The sequence below is a fragment of the Nycticebus coucang genome, chromosome 8 (assembly GCF_027406575.1).
Source record: "Nycticebus coucang isolate mNycCou1 chromosome 8, mNycCou1.pri, whole genome shotgun sequence".
Taxonomy (NCBI): domain Eukaryota; kingdom Metazoa; phylum Chordata; class Mammalia; order Primates; family Lorisidae; genus Nycticebus; species Nycticebus coucang.
In genome coordinates, this window is record NC_069787.1 from 96,803,195 (window position 1) to 96,826,885 (window position 23,691).

At 43.1% G+C, this 23,691-nt stretch overlaps 1 protein-coding gene across 1 annotated transcript in view; it reads right to left on the reverse strand.

Moving 5' to 3' along the window:
- Positions 1-19,427, reverse strand: part of DCAF1 (DDB1 and CUL4 associated factor 1) — a 79,869-nt gene extending 60,442 nt beyond the window's left edge. The window contains exons 1-4 of the mRNA XM_053600722.1: positions 19,284-19,427; positions 10,882-10,999; positions 4,970-5,046; positions 2,046-2,119 (exon numbers count right to left, since the gene is read on the reverse strand). Coding sequence (XP_053456697.1) covers positions 2,046-2,119; positions 4,970-5,046; positions 10,882-10,991 — 261 coding nt within the window. The 5' untranslated portion in view covers positions 10,992-10,999; positions 19,284-19,427. The remainder of the gene's footprint in view (positions 1-2,045; positions 2,120-4,969; positions 5,047-10,881; positions 11,000-19,283) is intronic.
- Between the last annotated feature and the right edge of the window lie 4,264 nt (positions 19,428-23,691).

A 23,691-nucleotide genomic window follows, 5' to 3' on the forward strand; every position in this document is an offset into this window, starting at 1 on the left:
CAGGAGAAATCTCATTACTCACCTTGTGAGCAATGTGAGCAACAAAAATTCAAGAAAGAAAGGAAGACCATCATCATTGGACACCAAGGAAAGGCTAAATGAGAAGACGCATTTTATTTTTTTGGGGGGTGGTTTTTTTTTTTGATTTTTGGCCGGGGCTAGGTTTGAACCTGCCACCTCAGGCATATGGGACCGGCGCCCTACTGCTTGAGCCACAGGCGCCGCTCAAGAAGACACATTTTATAATGCAAAATGAAAAAAATCAACAAAGGACTGCATGGTTTGCAGCAGAAGAAATGAGAAAGGTGGAAGGTCTACTGTGAGACATGCAAGAGTAAGCCTGGAATTCATCCTGGATATTGCTTCAAGAGTTATCACACTCAAAAAAATCATAAACAAAAGCACTATAATTGTTTTATGTAACCTAAAATACATAATAAAATCATCAGGTGAACTCAAATTTATGTTTATCTCTTTTAAAACTATAGGATAATTACAAGTAATCCACCAACCTCTATCCCATCCAAAATAAATAAAGAGCTGGGGGCCAGGCAAGATGGCTAACGCCTGTAATCCTAGCACTCTGGAAGGCCGAGGCAAGTGGATCACTGGAGTTCAGGAGTTTGAGACCAGCCTGAGCAAAAGTGAGACCCCATATATACTGAAAAACAGAAAAACTAGCCAGGCACTGTGGTGGGCACCTGTAGTATCAGCTACTCAGGAGGCTAAGACAAAAGGACAGTTTGAGACTAAGAGTTTGAAGTTGCTGTGAGCTATGACCCCACAGCACTCAACCCTATGGTGACAGAGTGAGACTCTGCCTCAAAAACAAAACAAAACAAACGAAGCAAAACAGTAAAACCGAGGAAATATGTGGGTAGGAGAAAAATTGGATTGGAAAAGTTAAAGGATAACTTAGTTTACTAGACAAAGACATCATTACTGAGCTACAGAAAAAGAGAAGCAGACTGTGGAATGGTTAGACACATGGAATTCAAGATGGTTGTAGGAGACACCCAAGTGGGAATGTCCAGAAAAGTGTTAGAAATGATATGAAGCTAGAAAGATACACTGGTGATACAGAAATAAATTTGGGGCTCGGCGCCCATAGCACAGTGGTTACTGCGCCAGCCACGCACACCAAGGGTGGTGGGTTGGAACCCACCCCAGGCCAGCTAAACAACAACTGCAACAAAAGAAAAAAAAAAGAAAGAAAGAAATTTGGGAGTCAATACAATACTGATAATAATAATAGCTAATATTCACTGAGCCCTCATTATCTGCCATGCTCTGTGACAAGCATTTAAAAGCTTCATTTCACACAAGGATTACAAAAAACATTGTAAGTGCTATTATATCCATTGTACAGACTAGGAAAATAGGCTTGGAGAAAATAAAGCTGGAAGAGGCTTAAGGCACTCACCCAAAGATCAAACTGTCAGTGAACAGTAGAGTTGTATGTAAGCCCAAAACATACACCCCAAAGTCCATGCTTTCAAACATCATGCCATCCCACCTCCAAAAACAAACCTAACAGCCACAATTTACTAAGCAATTACTATGTTCAGAAACTATATGTGAAATAAATATATTCTCAATTACTTCTCACAACAGCCCTGAGATAGAGAGAAAGCACCTTTCTATCCTTCTATGTGCCCAACGCACACATCACACTGTCAGTGCAGATCATATCATATGCATCACTCTTATTACTCCATTCAAGAACCCAAGAGGACTCCTTTATTCCCAAACTCAAAATCACCTCACCTATGAATAAGCAAAGATGCCTTGGGATCCCTTACTAACATTCAACCAAACGAAGTACCCACCAAAGAGAAAACATTTTGGCCACAACCAAGACCTGGGCAAATAAAAGGTTCATGACTTGATTACTCTTATTTCAACTGAATCAATAACAAATAAAAAAATCTACCCACCTACTCCCAACTTTGTCAAGGTCTTAGGAGAAAGTGTAAACTATTTACAAAAGATAGTAACAGTAGTATCTACTAATAATCTCTGGAAAAAAGTAGAAGCAAACCTACTGCATTCATGAAATCATCATTCTTGAAGAGTATTCTCAGCAAGTGGCCCAGCATACACTCTGGATCAGCTCGACCTACCAAAAGAAGAGGGAAGGAACAAACAAAGGAATGAGTAAGTCATCCCAATCAAGCAACTTAGACCTCTGGAAAGGCACCTGGGCTGTTATAAGCACTAATAAAATGCAAGCAAAAATAAACAGGAACAAAAGATACCTGTAATGGATGATTAGATTTCATAAGCAACATTCTTTAAAATTAAAAGTGACAATATAGGTGGCGCCTGTGGCTCAGTCGGTAAGGCACCGGCCCCATATACCGAGGGTGGCGAGTTCAAGCCCGGCCCCGGCTGAACTGCAACCAAAAAATAGCTGGGCGTTGTGGCGGGCGCCTGTAGTCCCAGCTACTCGGGAGGCTGAGGCAAGAGACCGCTGGAGCCCAGGAGTTGGAGGTTGCTGTGAGCTGTGTGATGCCATGGCACTCTACTGTGGGCCATAAAGTGAGACTCTGTCTCTACAAAAATAAAAAAAAATAAAAAATAAAAGTGACAATATAAAAATATGAGGCACTGCTATCTAACTTTTCCACCTCCTAGAATATTGCCTACACAGCAATAATCAATTAAATAAATGAGCTGGTCCCCACCAGCACCACCAAGGGTATTCAAGGTCTACAAAAGAATCATAAAGGAACCTAAGAGAAAAGAAAACCCTGGACTTCCCAGCCACAGAAAGGTAGGAAGCATGGTTCTTTTGATGAGTGGCCTGGAGAAGACAGGCTCCAAGTCCAACCTCTCCTTCAACTACATAACAACAACAGCAGATGCATCCTCAAACTTGTAAGGACATCCTTGGTCAGGGTGAGGGAGGTGAATCCCACTAAGGAAGCATCAACCCTACAAATACAGTAACCTTGGCCATCTTAACTTCCTATTTCTTGTGGAAAGAGAGAAGTCCAGGGACCTAGGGTCTACTCATTACATAGGTCATAGGTAAGATAATGAATTAACGACTTGAAGAATTATTGTTTTACTTTTTAAAAAGATACCATCTATTTTTTTAATTTCCTTTCAGAGCATTAAAGTGAAAATTTTAGTCAAAGCATACAATATAGGATGAAAGTAAGCTGTGAGCTGCTGACATGAAATTTTTATCAAGCTGTAAATAATATTCCAAAGTAATTCACAAAAAGAAAAGTTAAGGCTGAGCAAGGTGGCTCACGCCTATAATACTAGCAACTCTGGGAGGCTGAGGAGGGTAGAATGCTTGAGCTTAAGGAGTCGGAGACCACCCTAAGCAAGAGAGAGATCCCTGTCTCTACTAAAAATGGAAAAACAAGCCAGGTGTTGTGATGCATGCCTGTAGTCCCAGCTATTGGGGAGGTTGAGCCAAGAGTTTGCAGTTACTGTGAGCCATAGCACTCTACCCAAGGCGACAGAATGAGATTGTCTCCAAGAATAAATTAATAAAAAAAATAATAAATTTGGGTGGTGCCGGCCACATAATGCCAAGGCTAGTGGGTTCAAACCCAGCCTGCCAGCTAAAACAACAATGACAACTGCAACAACAACAACAACAAATAGCTGGGTGTTGTGGTGGATGCCTGTAGTCCCAGCTACTTGGGAGGCTAAGGCACAAGAATCGCTTAAGCCCAAGAGTTTGAGGTTGATGTGAGCTGTGATGCCACAGCACTCTACTGAGGGTGACATAGTGAGACTCTGTCTCAAAAAAAAATTATACCAATGACAAATACTGCTCAACATTAAGAGACAGGGAAGAAAAAAATTCCTTTGTTAAGTTTCTACTGAAAAAAATGACATATTCTGTCTCTCCCTTTATTATTACCATTTCATCTTTCCAAGGTAATGGCAAAAATCATGATCAACTCTTTTAATATTTTTCATAATCCTATACATAAGCTTAATCTGTGATTTCATATTCATTTTCATATAGCTTCATGTTAATTGCCTTAATGAACATATGGGTTAAACAGTGAATATTTTCTCTGAAGTCACAAATAGGGATGTCTAGGACAAAAGCAGCAAGTAACATCATATAAATAACTAGCCCCTCAATTTGAAATGCCTAATTTACTTACATTTGAAAACAAAAGCCTAAGAAATAGCAATAATCCCTGGAACATTCAATTGAATATACAATGTTCTTGTTTTTATAACTCTCACTCATTCCTACTATCTTTCCATACACAAAACTTCAGACTCCTCTCCACAAAGGACTGCTTCTGGCTAGAGTTTATATACAGTGTAGGTCCATACAAGACTTAAGCTTTGCCCGCTACTTAAGAGAAAACATAAAATGGTGAAGTCTCAACTCCCACATAACTGTGCATTATAACAAATTCCATGTTGAACCAGGCAGAGTTGTCATGGCTCTAATTAGACCAAAATAAAACCAAATGAACACAAGACAGCATATTTTACCTATCAGGACACTAAACAGACATCAAGAAGTCTGTTTACTCTTCAAGGTTTCAAGTATCAACTAAAAGCAAAGCACTGAATGCATTCTCAACTTTATTTTCCTGTCCCTAAAAGGATAACCATTGTTAGAAAGAGGAAGGCACAGAGGAAAATACCTTTTGGTTTAATGGTTTTTAAAAGGCAAAAAGGAAGAATATTTTTCTCTTCAGATTCTGTATTCATACCAAATGAGTTAAATAAAGTAAACCTAATTAATTTAGTTCCTTTAAGTTAGCTGTGTTCTATTTAAACTATAAATACCATAAATATTTCAGTTTTCCCAGAAATTAATTTTTCTTCACTGCCTCCAGTTTGAGCAATATTTTAAAAAATAAAAGGTTTTAAAACATATCACAGAAGATACTATTTCAATTGAAAATGATCCTATTAGCAATTTTCTTTTCTAAAAAAAAAAAAAACACCCAACCTTAATAGTACCACGTCTTACCGGGATGTCGATCATCAAATGGGTCTGGATCCCCTTTACGGTATTCTTCAGTTTCTTTTTCAATCAATTCAGACATCCTAGCACAAAGGGAAGAAGGTGTGAACTCTGGTAAGTGTACAAAAATGCATCACCACCTACAACAGTGAATCCAAAAGCCAAGGTATAAAATAAAAGCATTAGAACAAGGCTATTTTTCTGAAGGACACAGAGATCTAAATAAATCTCAGAAAACAATTTCCACTCCCAAACTTTGCACTACCTCAAAAATAGCGCTACTATTGCCTCAGAAGCTAAAAACCTAGGAGTCATCATTAAAATCTTCCTTTCCTTCTCCTCCTCCACAATTTCTGATACTCGACTTACAATATACCTTCTAACTCCAATCATTTTAAAACTTAACCATGGTTAGTCCAAAGGCAGTGTGTTATCTCATCTGATTGTTCAGTCAGTTACAGATTGAACTCCTTGTTCTACTCCCCCCTTCTCACTACTGCACTTGACTAGTCTAAATAAATATAAATAAAAACTTAACCACTCCTACCTTTATCCAAACCACCATCAACACCAGTCTCCTTGTTTCCTGCTTGCATGCTTCACCTGATACATTCTCCAACTTCCAATGAATGACCACAAAACCTTGAATTAAACCCAAGCAATAGCATAGCCTACAATCATCTGGCTTCTGCCTGCTTCCTGACCACCTCTTCAACTCTACTTCTTTGTTAAGCTTCAGTCATCACCTTTCAAAGAACCCAAGAACTTTCATTCCTACATCAAAGTTAGTGCTGTTACCTCAGCTTTGTAATGCTCTTCCTCTCACCTGAGCTTCCACTTCTCACTTCTGCTAACTATTCATCTGCTTTCTCTTACAGATGAGTTTTTTGTTTTGAGACAGTCTCACTCTGTTGCTCTGAATAGAGTGCTGTGGTGTCACCTCAAACTCCTTGCTCAAGTAATCCTCTTGCCTCAGCCTCCCCAGTAGCTGGGACTACAGGCACATGCCACCAGCCCAGTTGGGTTTTTGTTTTTAATTTTTAGTAGAGACAGGGTCTCCAGGGTCTCATTCTTGCACAGGCTGATCTTGAACTCCTAATCTCACGTGATCTACCTACCTCGACCTCCCAGAGTGCTAGGATTACAGGTGTGAGCCACGGCACCCAGCCAACAGATGAGTTTTGCCTATCCCAGAACTTTTTTCATTTTATTTTCAGACACAATCTCAGTCTGTCACCTAGGCTAGAGATGATGTAGTCACTGCAACCTCAAACTCCTGCAAGCAATCCTCCTGCCTCAAACTTCCAAGTAGCTGAGACTATAGGCATGCACCACCACTCAGGTCTAATTTTTCTATTTTTGGTAGACACAGGGTCACACTCTTGCTCAGGCTGGTCTTGAACTCCTGACCTCCAGCTATCCTCCGACCTCAGCCTCCCAGAATGCTAGGATTACAGGTATGAGTCATCATACTCAACCACCTTTTTCTTAAGAGGCAGACATCGCACTATGTTGCCCAGGCTGGAGTACAATGGCTTTTCATAGGCACGATCATAGTACATTGTGGTCACGAACACCTGGCCTCAAGCATTCCTCTTGCCTGAGCCTCTCAAGTAGCTGGGACTGCCAGCACACCCATCTTGTTCCAGAGTTTCATATGAATGGAATCATACTCCATATTAGTTTCTTTTGCCTAGCATGTTTTGAGAATCATCAATGTTGTCACATGCATCAATAATTCCTTTTTATTTTGTTTTTGAGACAGAGTCTCATTATGTCGCCCTCAGTAGAGTGCCATGGCATCACAGCTCACAGCAATCTCAAACTCTTGGGCTTAAGCAATTCTCTTGCCTCAGTCTCCCAAGTAGCTGTGACTACAGGCGCCTACCACAACACCCAGCTATTTTTTTTGTTGCAGTTGTCATTGTTTAGCTGGCCCGAGCCGGGTTCGAACCCGCCAGCCTGGGTGTATGTGGCTAGCACCCTACCCACTGAGTTACAGGCACCGCCCTATTCATGCATTCTTGATAAAACAAGAAAAATTACTTTTGAATACTCTAAGCAAGACTAATTTTAATTACAATGATAATCAAATACAAAGCTATCATACTCTCCAATATCTAACATGCTATCTTAAACTCTCTTACACTATTTTCAGAAAACCCTATTTTCTATTTTTTTTTTTTTTTTTTTTTCAGATAGTCTCAAGCTGTTGCCCTGGGTAGAATGTCGTGGTGTCACAGCTAACAGCAGCCTCCAACCTTGGCTAAAGCAATCTTCTTGCCTCAAGTTTTTCTATTTTTAGTGGGTCTCGATCTTGCTCAGGCTGGTCTCAAACTCCTGAGCTCAAGCAATCCACCCGCCTCAGCCTCCCCGAGTGCTAGGATTATAGGCATGAATGCACCCAGCTCTATTTTCTAGTCTTAATGGTTAAACTTGTTGCAAAAACTCTTGGCCCATTCTCATCACACCTCAGAAATATTTCTCTCTTTTCCAATCCTATAAATTCTGAAAATTCTCAATACCATAAAAGGCAATCACACAAAATACAGGGCAGCCACCTGCATATTTAGAATTACTTATTATAAAATCTCCTAGTATCCTCAGTTGAAACTAAGTAATATAGCACATCAGTTAAAAATGTGGATTCCACAGCCAGATTACCAGGGTCCAAATCAGAGCTCTTCCATCTAACTGGAAATACACACAAAATACAGTGCGGCCACCTGCATATTTAGAATTACTTATTATAAATTCTACTAGTATCCTCAGTTGAAACTAAGTAATATAGCACATTAGTTAAAAATGTGGATTCCACAGCCAGATTGCCAGTTCAAATCAGAGCTCTTCCAGTTAACTGTGAGAAGTTCACCAAGCTATTTAACTTCTCTGTACCTGTAAAATGAGAATAATCCCTACCTTACAGAGTTTCCCTGCATTTAACTAGAACAAAGTCTGACATGTGTGGTAGCGAATTACATGTTCTTACTAAAAAAAGTGGGAATCAAAAATAGGAAAAACAACTCAGAATAGATATTGACTGATATGGGGAAGAAGGGAGCCTTTTGATACTCAAGTTCTGTAAGTTCATCCGTATGATGGTACAAGAAAAGAATCCATCAAGCAGAATACTTTGCAGTATATGAATTACATCTCAAAAACTAAATAAATAAATAAAGCCAGGCATGGTAGTACACACCTGTAATCCCAGCTGCTTGAGAGGCTGAAGCAGGAGGATCACCTGAGCCCAAACATTCCAAGGTTGCAGTGAGCTAAGATTGCACTAATGTGCTCCAGTCTGAGCAACAGAGGAAGACCCCATCTTTAAAAAAATAAAACTTGTAGTCCCAGCTCCTTGGAAGGATAAGGCAGGAGGACTGCTTGAATCCAGGAGTTTGAGGCCACAAGCTTGCAGCAAGCTATGATGACGCCACTGCACTCTAGCCTGGGCAACAGTGAGACTCTGCCTCAAAAATAAATAAATAGAACGAAAAAAAAAAAAGATATAGTCCCTTCCCTCAAGAGGTTTACAAGTTAGTGAGAAGGCACATGTAAAAAACAATTATAGGGCGGTGCCTGTGGCTCAGTCGGTAAGGCGCCGGCCCCATATACCGAGGGTGGCGGGTTCAAACCCGGCCCCGGCTGAACTGCAACCAAAAAATAGCCGGGCGTTGTGGCAGGCGCCTGTAGTCCCAGCTACTCGGGAGGCTGAGTCAAGAGAATCGCTTAAGCCCAGGAGTTGGAGGTTGCTGTAAGCTGTGTGATGCCATGGCACTCTACCGAGGGCCATAAAGTGAGACTCTGTCTCTACAAAAAAAAATAAAAAACAATTATAATACAATGTGGTAAGAATAATAATGGGAGAAGCTTATGACACATGTATATGAATGAATGAATGATAGAAATATTAAAATAAAGGGGGTGCTCAACCCTACTAGGGAAGCCAAAGTCAGGAAAGGTTTTACAAACATGATTTTTGAACCACTTCTTGAAAGCACTGGAGCTTGACAAGCAAGCATGCCAAGGAAAGGCATTCCATACCAAAGAAACAGCAAGTGTAAAACTACACATTAAAAAGTATATCATTCCTTGGGCAGGGCGTGTGGCTCAAAGGGGTAGGGCACCAGCTCCATATGCCAGAGGTGGCAGGTTCAAATCCAGCCCCAGCCAAAAACTGCAAAAAAAAAAAAAAATATACCATTCCTCACAAAAGACAATCGGTACCACCAGTACCATAAGGCAAAAAAGGAGGTAGGAGCTACACTGTAAATAACCTCATAGCCCACACTAAAAGTTTACATTTTACTTTACAGGAAAAAAGGAGACAGAGAAGAATTATGAGAAATATGAAAATCAGACTTGTGTACAAGAAAGATGAATCTCTGAATAAGGGGGTAGACACACTAGAAACAGGGAAATATGGCACACTGCCTAATGGGCCAATAAAGATATGATTAATATCTAATGAAGAAAGCAGTAGTAGTGATAGAGAAAGAGGAGGAAGCAGAAATTCCCAGGGCTTGGGAACTGAGACTATATTGATAAAAGGATACATTGACGAAGGCGACTCTCGATTTTTTAGTTTAAAACAATTTAGTTTAATCCAAGGCAGTGAGTACAAAAAGTGTAAGTTGTGAATAAGAAAGGATACAGAGATGAAAATAATAAGCTCTATCTTGGACATGGCATATTTCAGGTATCTGTGGAAAAGCCAGGTAAAGATATGTATACCAAGCATCTGAGAAACGAGCCCGAAATTTTTTAAAAAGAAGATGTTGAAGTAGAAATAAAGATTTAAAAATTGACACAGGATAATGGTTGAAATCATGAATAGGAATGATAGCTACATAGATAGCTATGTAGACTATTTAAAGTGAGAAAAGTTAAAGTTAAAAGTTATTTAAAAAAAGAGACAAGAACCACAAATAAGGGCGGCACCTGTGGCTCAGTGGGTAGGGCGCTGGACCCATATACGGAGGGTGGCGGGTTTGAACCCAGCCCCGGCCAAAAAAAAAAAAATAGCAAGGTGTTGTGGCAGATGCCTGTAGTCCCAGCTGATCAGGAGGCTGAGACAAGAGAATTGCCTAAGCCCAGGAGTTGGAGATTGCTGTGAGCTGTGACACCACAGCATTCTACCAGAGGACAATAAAGTGAGACTCTGTCTCTAAAAAAAAAAAAGAACCACAAATAAAAGCCTGAAGTTAAGGAACATGCAGAAGAACCTATGAAAGATAATGAGGACAAAAGGCCTGAAAAGAAAGTAAAATAAGAAAATTAAAGAACTTCAGGGCGGCGCCTGTGGCTCAAGGAGTAGGGCGCCGGTCCCATATGCCGGAGGTGGCGGGTTCAAACCCAGCCCCGGCCAAAAAACCACAAAAAAAAAAAAAGAAAATTAAAGAACTTCAAAAAGTAGAGAGATAAAAACTAGTTTTTATTTATTTATTTATTTTGGAGACAGAGTCTCACTGTGCACTGGGTACAGTCCCATGGCATCATAGCTCACAGCAACTTCAAAGTCTTGCACTCAAGTGATCCTCTTGCCTCAGCCTCCCCAGTAGGAGGGACTACAGGCACCTGCCACAACACCTAGTTTTTCTATTTTTAGTACAAAAGGGGTCTGGCTCTTGCTCAGGCTGGTGTGAACTCCTGAGCTCAAGTAATCCACCTGCTTTAGCCTCCCAAAGTGCTAGGATTAAGGCATGAGCCATCTTGCTTAGAAAAGTCTAGTTCCAAGAGAAGAAAAAAATGGATTTAGAATTTAGTCAAGATAAAAATATTCCTATACCTATTCTCCACACAAATTTTTGCTTTTTTAGACTAGTTTTTTTGTATTAAAAAAAGACAAACTAGTATAAGTTGTGTATGAAGTTTTTTATTAAACTAGTTTTTTTTTTTACAAAACCCTTAATTATTCATACCTGGTAAGGATAGGTACCATATCCTGCCCACTGCCATGTTCCTTTTCCCACTGCTCCAGCAGGGTAGTGAGCTCGGCTTTGGAGTCCACATGTACCACTACTGTAGTCATGGCTTAGCCTAAGGAAGCAAAACAAACAAATAAAAAATAAAATAATAAATGAACACAGACAAGCAAAGGTGAGGATGGAGCAGAAAAGAGATGACCAAGCAAAGAAAATAATTAAAAAGGGAAATTTAACTTTTGAACCTTTCAGATAATGTTATGTGTGGTACAAGGGGTAACCATGGACACTCATCAAGCCTAAATATTCAAGTCATAATGAAAACAAGCTCTTTTACCTTTTTTAGCCTCTGCTTCCTCAGCTATCAAGCGAGGTAAAAAGCTTTATCAAAATGGTGATTCCTAACCTTTCCAAGAACCCCTTTGAGAATCAGACAAAAGCTATTACCCTTCCTTTCTCTTATCAAAAATACATTTCCCTTGGCTCGGTGCCTGTAGCTCAAGCAGCTAAGGCTCCAGTCACATACACCAGAGCTGGAGGGTTCAAATCCAGCCCGGACCTGCCAAACAACGACAACTGCAATGTAAAAATAGCTAGGCGCTGTGGCGGGTGCCTGTAATCCCAGCTACTTGGGAGGATGAGGCAAGAGAATCACGTAAGCCCAGGAGTTAGAGGTTGCTGTGAGTGCCACGGCACTCTTCCCAGGGTGACTGCTTGAGGCTCTGTCTCAAAAAAAAAAAAAAAAATACCTTTCCCTGGCTGGCACAGTAGCTCAAACCTGTAATCCTAGCACTCTGGGAGCCGAGGCAGAGGAAGGATTGCTTGCACTCAGTAGTTCCAGACCAGCCTGAACAAGAGCAAGAGCAAGACCCCATCTCTACAAAAAATAAAAAAAATTAGCTGGGCACTGTGGCAGGGGCATACAGTCCCAGCTACTTGGGAGGCTTAGCAGCAGGAAGATTGCTTGAGCCCAAGAGTTTGAGGATGCTCTGAGGTAGGCTGACACCACAGCACTGTAGCTTGGGCAACAGAATAAGACTCTTGTCTCAAAAAAATATATATGTATTTTTTTATATAAAAAAAATTATATGGGCGGCGCCTGTGGCTCAAGGAGTAGGGCGCCGGTCCCATATGCCGGAGGTGGCGGGTTCAAACCTAGCCCCGGCCAAAAACCCAAAAAAAAAAAAAAAAAAAAAAAATTATATATATGTATATTAAACATGCACTTACCCACATACAAAAATCCCAGATCTAGATCTTTGAGGTCCAAAACTTTGAGGTTATATTTTTTTTAACAGAAAATGTGGCAAAAACTACTTCCAAAAATCTTTCGCTCTTTTGTTCATGTTATTCTTTGGGGGAAAATTCCATGAAAGGTAAATGACACATTTCTGTTAATTCTTAACAAAAGGCAAAAAAAAGTAGATATCATTGCCAGCATGAAAGCAGGGAAGGAATGCTATAAATCCATTTATCCTTCAGCCTTCCCAACCTCTCACAGCTGATTTCCTGGAAGGAAGATAAGAGGGTGAAAGGGAGGCAGAGAAAGTTGCTGGGTTGAGTGGTCAACCCAGAGATGTATGAGGATGGTGACCTGAAAGTGGCTTGGGAGGAACCAAATAAGGCATCACAAAAGGAGTGAGACTCAAATGTCTATGATTTATTGGATCAACTTCTTTGCCAAAGTAGCCTCAGTATCAAAATGTCAGATCATGCCATCCAAAAATGTGCATTTTCACAGAAATAGTAACAGTTCTATAAAAACTATTTCACAGCAGAAAGGGATTACTAGCTAGGCTAGGATTATTATAATACTAACTTTTTAAAGATACCTACCATAAGACCAAAAGAAATATACGTAAAAGAAGATCTCACCAACTCTGTAAAACCCAAAATTTGTGTTTTAATAAAGTAAAAGAATTGCAATAGTTAGTAGTGATTCATGTCAGCTGGGCTAGTCATAACTCCAAAGTCAGTGTATGTCCCACCCCAGCATCCTTAAAAAAACCAGAATCAGGCTGGGTGCCTGTAGCTCAGTGACCAGGGCGCCAGCCACATACACCTGGCGGGGGGGGGGGGGGGGGCAGGGGAGGTTGGCAGGTTCAAACTCAGCCCAGGTCTGCTCAACAACAATGACAACTACAACAAAAAATAGCCAGCCGTTGTGGCGGGTGCCTGTAGTCCCAACTACTTGGGAAGCTGAGGAAAGAAAATCGTTTAAGCCCAAGAGTTTGAGGTTGCTATGAGCTGTGAAGCCACAGGACTCTACTAGGGTAACATAGTGAGACCCTGTCTCAAAAAAAAAAAAAAAATACAAAATTTAGGGCTTGGTGCCCGTAGATCAGTGGTTAGGGTACTGGCCACATACACTGGGCTGGCAGGTTCAAACCCGGCCAGGGCCTGCTAAACAATGACTACTACAATAAAAAATAGCCAGGGGTTGTGGCAGGCACCTGTTGTCTCAGCTACGTGGGTGGTTAAGGCAAGAGAATCACTTAAGCCCAAGAGTTTGAGTTTGTTGTGATGCCATGGCACTCTACTGAGGGTGACATAGTAAGAATCTGTCTCAAAAAAAAATTAGCCAAGTATGATAGCACATTCTTGTAGTCCAGCTACTTGGGAGCCTAAGGCAGGGGAATGGCAAAAGGCCAGGGGTCAGTGGTTCCAGCGAGCTATAATGACACCACCATACTCCAACTCCAGGAACAAATCGAGGCACCGTATCAAAAACAGGCCAGGCACGGTGGTTAACGCCTGTTATCCTAGTACTCTGGAAGGCCAAGGCACTTGGATCACTTGAGCTCAGGATTTCCAGACTAGCCTGAGAAAGAGCCAGACCCCCATGCCTACAAAAAAATAGAAAAACTAGCTGGGAGTTGTGGCTGGTGACTGTAGTCCCAGCTACTGGGGAGGCTGAGGCAAAGATGATCACTTGAGCCCAAGAGTTTGAGGTCAATGTGAGCTACGATGACACCAAAGCATTCTACCCAGAATGACCAAGTGAGACTGTCTCAAAAAAACAAACTAACAAAAACAACTGCTCAATAAACTAGCAAAGAAAAAGAACTTCCACAACATGATAAAGGGCATTATGAAAATCCACAGCCAACATTATGCTCAATGGTAAAAGAATGAAAGCTTTCCCCTAAAGTCAGAAACCAAAGATGCCCACTTCTGCTATTTCTATTAAGCACTGCACTGGAGTTCTTGACAATGCAATTAGGCAAGAAAAAGAGATGATGACATAATCCTATTTACAGAAAATCCTAAGGAATCCACACATAAAAACTCTCAGAGCTAATAAACAATTTCAGCAAAGTTGTAGGGTGTAAGAGCAACACAAAAATCAATGGAATTCATATAAAATAATTTAAAATAATACCAAAAAAATTTTAGTTGGAATAAATTGAAATAAAGACTTGCACAATGAAAACTAGAAAACACTGCTGGGATAAATTAAAAACAACCTAAATAGAGCCATGCAAGATGGCTCACACCTATAATCCTGGCACTCTAGGAGACCAAGGCAGGTGGACTGTCTGAACTTACAGTTTCTAGACCAGCCTGAGCAAGAGAAATACCTCATCTCTAAAAAGTAACCAGGTGTTGTGGCAGGCACCTGTTAGTCCCAGCTACTTGGGAGGGTGAGGTGAGAGGATTGCTTTAGCCCAAGAGTTTCAGGTTTCTGTGAGCTATGATGCCATAGCACTCTACCAAGACGACAAAGTGAGACTCTGTCTCCAAAAAAAAAAAAAAAACCTAAATAAATGGAAAGACATTCTGTGCTCATGGATTAGAAGACTTGACCATTAACATTACCATTAGAAAATGGTAATACTCTCCAAGATGGTCTACAAAATCAATGCAATCCTTATTAAAATACCAATGACCCTGGGCAGCACCTGTGGCTCAACGGAGTAGGGCACCGGCCCCATATGCTGGAGGTAGTGGGTTCAAACCCAGCCCTGGCCAAAAACTGCAAAAAAATAAATAATAAATAAATAAAATAAAATACCAATGACCCTAGCCTGAGCAAGAGCGAGACCCATCTCTACTACAAACAGAAAAAACTAGCTGGGTGTTGTGGCAGGCACTTTTAGTCCCAGCTACTTGGGAGGCTGAGGCAAGAGACTCACCCAAGCCTAAGAGTTGCTGTGAGCTATGATGCCATAGTACTCTACCGAGGGCAACAGAGACTGTCTCAAAAAAAAATACTAAGTAAAATGAGACACTAAACTAAGTAATCTAAAGTACTTACATTATTCTGAATTTTTATAATCATCCCACCCTTTTTTACAAAACAGTAAACCAACAGAGACTAAGCAATTGGTAGTTGGAAGAAAAGGGTTTCAAGGATTCAAATCCCAACTCTGCTGACATCTGTGAGAACTTGATTATTTAACTTCTCCAAATTCTAATTTCCTTATCTGTAAGACTGAACAGTTGTTGTGAGGGGTTAGATAATAATACTGTGGATAGAATGGAATAATATAAAGCCTTTAAAAAAATACAGAAGGTTCTGAGCGGCGCCTGTGGCTCAGTGAGTAGGGCGCCGGCCCCATATACCGAGGGTGATGGGTTCAAACCCAGCCCCGGCCAAACTGCAACAAAAAAATAGCCGGGCGTTGTGGCGGGTGCCTGTAGTCCCAGCTGCTCGGGAGGCTGAGGCAAGAGAATCACATAAGCCCAAGAGCTGGAAGTTGCTGTGAGCTGTGTGATGACACGGCACTCTACCGAGGGCAGTAAAGTGAGACTCTGTCTCTACCAAAAAAAAAAAAAAATACAGAAGGTTCTAAAAAAATGCACATTTAAGAAAGGAAAAACTACTGAAAATTTGTAATAATATGTATTGATAGTTTATCTTATATATTGTATTTTGTTTCTCTTATAATTGCAGAATATTCTCTTGAGTATTACAATTTTAAATTTTAATACACTTTCTTCCTTTCTTAAAATGTGTTATTTTAAGAAAAAATTTTGGCACCCATACCCTTATCCTAAAGAATGTCTGACAAAGTATTTAAGGATAATATGCCTGAAACTTAATTTTCCAATGATTCCACAAAGTCAACATATACCACATACGGAAACTATGACAAATTATTAATAAATGTTAAATCTGAATAAACAAGTGTTCATTTTCCTATTCTTTGAATTCTTTTTTTTTTTTTTTGAGACAGAGTCTCACTATGTCGCCCTCGGTAGAATGCCATGGCATCACAGCTCACAGCAACCTCAAATTCTTGGACTTAAGTGATTCTCTTGCCTCAGCCTCCCAAGTAGCTGGGACTACAGGTACCTGCCACAACTCCTGGCTATTTTTTTGTTGTAGTAGTCATTGTTTAGCTGACCCAGGCAGGTTCAAACCCACCAGTCTTGGTGCATGTGGCTGGCGCTGTAACCACTGAACTGCGGGTACCAAGCCTCCCTATACTTTTTTATTCCAGCTCTAATATTTTTATTTCTTTTTTTTTTTTTTTGTAGAGACTGAGTCTCACTGTACGGCCCTCGGTAGAGTGCCGTGGCGTCACACGGCTCACAGCAACCTCTAACTCTTGGGCTTACACGATTCTCTTGCCTCAGCCACCCGAGTAGCTGGGACTACAGACGCCCGCCACAACGCCCGGCTATTTTTTTGTTGCAGTTTGGCCGGGGCTGGGTTTGAACCCGCCACCCTCGGCATATGGGGCTGGCGCCCTACTCACTGAGCCACAGGCGCTGCCACCAGCTCTGCCATTTTTATACTATGCTGAGTCAAGTAACTTTTTGTAACTTTTTTTTTCTTTTTTGAAACAGAATCTCACTCTGTCGCCCTGGGGTAGAAGGCTGTGGCATCCTTATAGCTCATAGCAACCTCAAATTCTTAGGCTCAAACAATCCTCATGCCTCAGCTTCCCAAGTACCTGGGACTGCAAGCATATACCATAACATCCAGCTAATTATTTTCTTTCTTTTAGTAAACCCAGGGTCTCACTCTTGCTCAGGCTGGTCTCAAACTCCTGAGCTCCAGCGATCCTCCCACCTCCACCTCCCAGAGTGCTAGGATTACAGGCATGAGCCACCTTGCCTGTCCTGCAACTTTTTAATTAAACCACAAAATACATCCTCTTCTGGGCGGGGGTGATGGGGGGTGAGGGTGGGGGTGCCTCATGCCTGTAATCCCACCATTCTGGGAGGCCAAGATCGCTTGAGCACAAAAGTCAGAGGTTGCTGTGAGCTATGAAGACAATGCCAGCACTCTACCCAGGGTGACAGAGTGAGACTCTGCTCCACCACCTCCCCCCAAAAAAATGCATCCTGTAAGATGGCCAAAAAAAAAACAACCCATCTCATTAAAAAAGAAAAAAAGTCCAAATTTAAAGCTTCAAGTAAAAATTTATTCAATTATTACTATGACATGCGATTACACATACTGTGTAAGTTTCTATTACTGTCCATAACCATATTCTTTATATATATACATGTTTGGGGGATTTTTTTGAGACAGAGTCTCACTCTTTTGCCCCAAGCTGGAGTGCAGTGGCATCATAGCTCACAGCAACCTCAAATTCCTAGGCTCAAGTGATCCTCTTGCCTCAGTCTCCCTAATTAGCTGGGACTACAGGCGCCCACCACACTGTCCAGCTACTTTTTTGATTTTTAGTAGAGATGGTCTCCCTCTTGCTGGTCTCCAATTCCTGAACACAAGCAATCCACCCACCTTGGCCTCCCAGAATGTTAGGATTATAGGTGTGAGCCACCATGCCTGGCCACCATATTCTTTATAAAAACAACACAAGAGGGAGGCAAAGTGAGACTCTGTCTCAAAAAAGAAGAAAGAAAATGGGATAAACCAATTCTAAACATTTCAAACTATCGAGTGCTTCACTCTACCAGATTACTCCTCTATTAAATTTAAAAACTGTACAACTGGCAAAAGAGTTAAAACAAGTGTGCTCAGCAACTACCCAAGAGATGCTGAGCACAAAATAATTTCCCTACCTTCCTTAAACTCTTATCTCAACATCCAAAAATACATCAACACTCAAAAATGGGTAAAGAATAAACTACTAATCCAAAGTTCAAACAGTGACAGCATCAAGCAGAAAAATACCAAGTCGATTCTTTCTTTTTTTTTTGAGACAGTCTCAAGCTGTCGCCCTGGGTAGAGTGCAGTGCCGTCAAAGCTCACAGCAACCTCCAACTCGTGGGCTTGAGCGATTCTCTTGCCTCAGCCTCCCAAGCAGCTGAGACTACAGGAACCCTCCATAACGCCCGGCTATTTTTTGGTTGTAGTTGCCATTGTTGTTTTAGCTGGCCCGGGCCAGCCGCGGTGTATGTGGCCGGCGCCCTACTCACTGAGCCACGGGCGCCGCCTAAGTCAATTCTTAAAGTCTAAATATACACACTTGCAATAAACATTAAAAGTAAATTCCAGTAAAGGGGAAAATTTAGTATGACACTACCATGAACCTCACTCTATACCTTAACAATGCCTTTAAAACAGAAAGCTGCCAATATAAATAATTAAAAGATGCAGATTAAAAAGCTTCACTTAAAAGAGTAAGGAAAAATTAAAACCAACATGACGTAGACAGAACGAGCCATTTGTGACTCAAAAAGTACTACAAACACTCCAGAACTATTTCCTAAACAAATGGAAAATCAGAACGTTACTACTTCAGTAAGAGCGAAACAGAAACCGTTTAGAAAGAGATGATGGAGTTAAGCAAACGCCTCTGACATCCCGCTTGAAAACTTCCATAATCCCTGGAAATAGACACCAGAAAAATTTGGCGGGCGCTCGTAAGGTTTGGGCTTCAAGCTGCGGAACCTACACCTCTCTCCACCTACTTCACCGGGGGTGGGAGGAGTGTCTAGAAAGCTCCGCCCCCACTGCCCGGTCCGAGAGCAAGGCGGATGCAGGGAAAGGTGGCATGAGGCCGAGGGAGGGGAGAGCCAGCCCAGGTGACTGGGGTTGGAGGTGGAGACACAGTCCGGGAAGGGGGCCGCTGTACGGCAGGGAAGATGAAGCCCCCAAGCCCGTACAGAACGGAGATTGGAGGATTGGAAAGAAAAAGGTGACAAGGGGAATGAAATGAAAGGCGCCCCTCCTCCAGGTAGGGCAGACACACCTCGCCCCCCACTCTGGGCGGAAGAGTTACTCTCGGGAAGCTTCTCTTGGGGAATGGGGGAAGAACGTGGAGGCCCCGCCCCCAGGACAGGAATAAGGAGCAGAAAAGTCCTGTCTGGCCTCGGGCCCAGCCTCCCTGCCAGCCCGGCCCGCCCCCTCCCTGCCGGCGGCCGAAGCAGGTGCCGCCCCTCCCCCAGCCCGGCGCCCACTCTCCCGCCCGGCCAGCCGCGCGCCCTGTGTCCTGGCTTCTGTGCCGGAGAGCGATCTTCCTCCTTACTCTACTCACCTTCCCGGGCGGCTCCGCCGCTCCGGCCCCCCCCCCCCGACCCCGCCAGCGGCCACAGCTCACACACACCGCCTCAGGTCCCGCACTCACTCTCCCTCACTCACACACACAGCGCGACCACGGATCCAGAGCGGCCCACATATTTTGCGTCACTCGCGTGCTACGTGCTCCGCGCGCGCGCGCGTAGACTTGGCGCGAGCTTCGTGAGTAGAGGGCGGGAGGAGAACTCCTTTGCAAGCGGAGGAAAACCAAAAGCTCGGGGACTCCTGGGAAATGAAGTTCTGCATCTGGGGGCGGGCCCATCAAATTTTAATTGACACATGAGCGCTTCACCACGCGCGCTGACTTTAGGGGATTGTAGTTCTTTGGTTGAACGCAAACTACTGTGTAGTCATTGGCTGCTTCGAAAGGCGAAAGGGAAAAGTGAGAGTTCTTATCCTTTCAAGACGGAAGTATAACCGCCTGCCATCTCAGGGCCTTATTTTGCCCTTATTCTTCCCTAAGTGTCAGAAAAGAGCGTATGTTTTGTTCTCCTATCGTCCATCATTTCTAGACCACAACAGAATCTAAGAAAATATTTCCCTCAAACAAATCACAGTACTCGTTAAACAGAAAGCACCGGTTTCTCTTTGTCTTCCTGTTCAAGACCTATCCTGTCGGCAGTAGATATTTATTGCCACATATTACATGTGAGGCAGAAAAATGAAAAATTAAAACTCCAGGCGGCGCCTGTGGCTCAGTGAGTAGGGTGCCGGCCCCATATACCGAGGGTGGCGGGTTCAAACCCGGCCCCGGCCAAACTGCGACAACAAAAATAGCGGGGCATTGTGGCGGGCACCTGTAGTCCCAGCTACTTGGGAGATTTGAGGCAAGAGAATCGCCTAAGCCCAGGAGTTGGAGATTGCTGTAAGCTGTGACGCCACTATACTCTACCCAGGGCAATAAAGTGATACTCTGTCTCTAAAAAAAAAAAAAAGAAAAGAAAAGAAAAATTAAAACTCCATTGGTTAAGGCAAGACTGGCCTCACAGATCAGTTAATTCAGTGTCTTCATTTTGGGGAGAGAGTGACTTGCCTAACATCACACTATAGCAAAACCTGAAGACGATTTACTATGACCCAGGGATCCCTTTGGGGGGTGGGGCATGAAAGGTAAACATTCCACATTTAAGTATTATCTCGACTTGTAAAATTCCTACCCAGCTTTCAAGGCCTGATACTGCTCATTTGTCTCTCTCAGAATCCTGATCAAGGTCTATGCATTTCCATGTAATCCCCGGAGCCATTACTTTTTTTTTAGAAATCTCATTCTGTTGCCCTGGGAAGAGTGCGGTGGTGTCATCATAGCTCACAGCAACCTCAAACTCTTGGGCTCAAGGGATCCTCTTGCCTCAGCCTCCTGAGTAGTTAGGACTACAGGCGTGCGCCACGCCCACCTAATTTTTCTATTTAATTTTGTTGTTTTGTTTTGTTTTGAGACAATTTCACTTTGTCACTCTGTGTAGAGCGCAGTGGCATCATAGCTCATAGCGACCTCAAACTTTTGTGCTCAAGCGATTCTCTTGCCTCAGTCTCCCAAGTAGCTGGGACTACAGGTGCCTGCCACAACCCCTGGCTATTTTTAAAGAAAGGGTCTAGCTCTCTCGCAGGCCGGTCTCAAACTCAGGAGCTCAAGTGATCCACCCGCTTTGGCCTTCCAGAGTGCTAGGATTACAGATGTGACGGTGCCCAGCCCTCACAGATAGTTTTTACACACGGAGAACACAAGCCACAGTGAGCATGCCGCCTTGCTCAGGTTCCACAGCTAGTAGGAAGCCTGAATGCGGGGTCTCAGGGACCCACTCCTCACTGGATCCCGTTTCCCTGTTTCCAGAAGACACTTTCCTTCACTTAAATGTGTTAATTGTCCAGCCAGGAGTAGTGGCTCACACCTGTAATCCCAGCACTTGCAAGGCCAAGGCAGATGGATTGCCTGAGCTCACTGGTTCAAGACCAGCCTAAGCCAGAGTGAGACCTCGTCTCTAAAAATAGCCGAGCGTTTTGGTGGTCGCCTGTAGTCCCAGCTACTCCGGAGGCTGAGGCAAGAGAATCCCTTAAGCCCAGGAGTTTGAGGTTGCTGTGAGCTATGATGCCATGGCACTACCAAGGGTGACAAAGTGAGACTCTGTCTCAAAAACAAAAATAAAATAAATTCTAGAATAAAATAATTCTAGAATGTGTGGTGGAAATGCCACACACACACACAAACACGTCATCTCTGTGCAATCCTTTCTCCTGTCACAACACACAGCTCTCTTCTCTGTGCTTCTAGAACTTTTCCTGTTATCAGTGCTGGCCACTATCATTTACTTTGCTTTTTTGTTTTGTTTTGTTAGAAAAAGGGTCTTTCTCCATCCCTCAGACTAGAGTAGATTGGTGCAATTATAACTTACTGTAACCTTGAACCTCTGAGCTTAAGAAATCCTCCTACTTCGGCCTCCTGAGTAGCTGGGACTATAGGCACGTGCCACCACGCCTGGCCAATTTATTATTATTATTTTAGGGATAGGGTCTTTCTATGCTGTCCACGTTGATCTCGAACTCATGGCTTCAAGTGTTCCACTCAATCTCAGCCTCCCAGAGTGCTGGAATTATAAGCATGAGTCACCATGCCCAGTTACCATTTACTTTGACTTTATAGGAGCCTCAGCTCTCAACCAAGCATTGTCACCACACTCTCTCATTTAACCCTCATATCACCCACAGAATAGTTATGGTTAGCCACCCTTTACAGATGAGAAATTTGAATCCAGAGAGGCAGATCAAGGAATGGAGCCCAGGTTCATAGGTCCAAAGGATGGGCTTATAACCTGAATACTCCTTTCCTCCAGTGTGCTTTCAGGTAACTTTCGTAACCTCCTCCCTGGGTCATGAACCCAAAATGTATGAGTATGGAGTTCTCAAACCTTAGATAGCTTCCCTTTTTTCATGAAGTAGCCAGCCCAGTGGTAACTTTCCCACTAACTAGAGTCCTGAAAGTCAGAGCCTTTGGAAGAAGCCAAGGCCCAGGTCACCTGCTCCTGGCACTGCCTCGTCCACCAGATGGCACTGTTTCCCTTCTGAAACCCAGCTTGGGTCCTGGCTTTGGTGGTGGGAATGAGGAGAATAAAGAAGGAACTTCCGGAGAGGCCACACTGCCTGGGAAGCTGGGAAAGGAGAACCAGAGACATACAGGGCCTGCTCCCTCAAGAATATCTGCTCTGTAACTCCTGTAGATTCCTTTACCCCTGCCAACACCACTCCACACACAACCATACCTGCAGGTACCCCCAGACATCCAACACACACTTGTCCCAGACTTTCCCTGCTGCACACACATTCCAAGCGTACTTGCTGATGCAGTTCACAGGGTAGGCACTATCCACATGCACATTGCCAGCTACAAAGGTATGCACACCTGTGCATTAGGCACCAATCCTCACAACCAACATTTTCATGTCTAAGCATATGCAAACACAAAGCTACAGATAATCCAGGCCCACACACGCAGCTTAGTTCCAGCACTTGAGTACTGAATCATTAGAGATTTTTTTGGCCTCTTTGGTAGAACATCTCTAGACTCTGTCTCACCCTGCTGTGCCTGTTTTCCTCTCCCACATAATAAGCCTGAGAAAGAAGCAACCCCATCTAAAAGGGCAAGGAGTGCTGGTGAAGCTTCCTAGAAGCAGAAAAAGGACAAATACAGCCCAGCCCAGCCCTGACCCAGGACTAAGGGCTACAGACTTCAACATGTTCTCCCAACCTCAACCATGCCCAACTCCCTAGGATAGGAAAATGGACAACACCAAGTTCTATGGACCTCAAGCTATTTCTTCCCTCTCTCCCCTCCCCCCTTCCTTCTTCTCCACTCCCTCCCTACCCTTCTAGGACCCTTTCAATCCTAGGACCTCCTTCTAAGCTCATCTGATCCAGATGCTTCCACTAGCCCATCCTCACCCCCAGCCACCCCACAACTCTGTGATCTTCCTATAACTCCCTAGGACTGACAGGTGAGACCAGCTGCCCCATATCCATTCCTCCTCTCCTGTTGACTGGTGAAGACTGCTGGTGCAAGTGTCCAGGAGTATTATAGGAGCCATCAAGAAGATGCTCAGGAGCCATGCGCAGTGGCTCATGCCTATAATCCTAACACTGCAAGGCCAAGGCGGATGGATTGCTTGAGCTCAGGAGTTCCAGACCAGCCTGAGCAAGAGCAAGATCCTATCTCTACTAAAAATAGAGAAACTAATTGGGTGTTGTGGTGGGCACCTATAGTCCCAGCTACTTGGGAGGCTGAGGCAAGAAGATTGCTTGAGCCCAAGACTTTGAGGTTGCTAGCTATGACACCTCAGCACTCTACCCAGAGTGACAAAGTGAGACTCTGTCTCAAA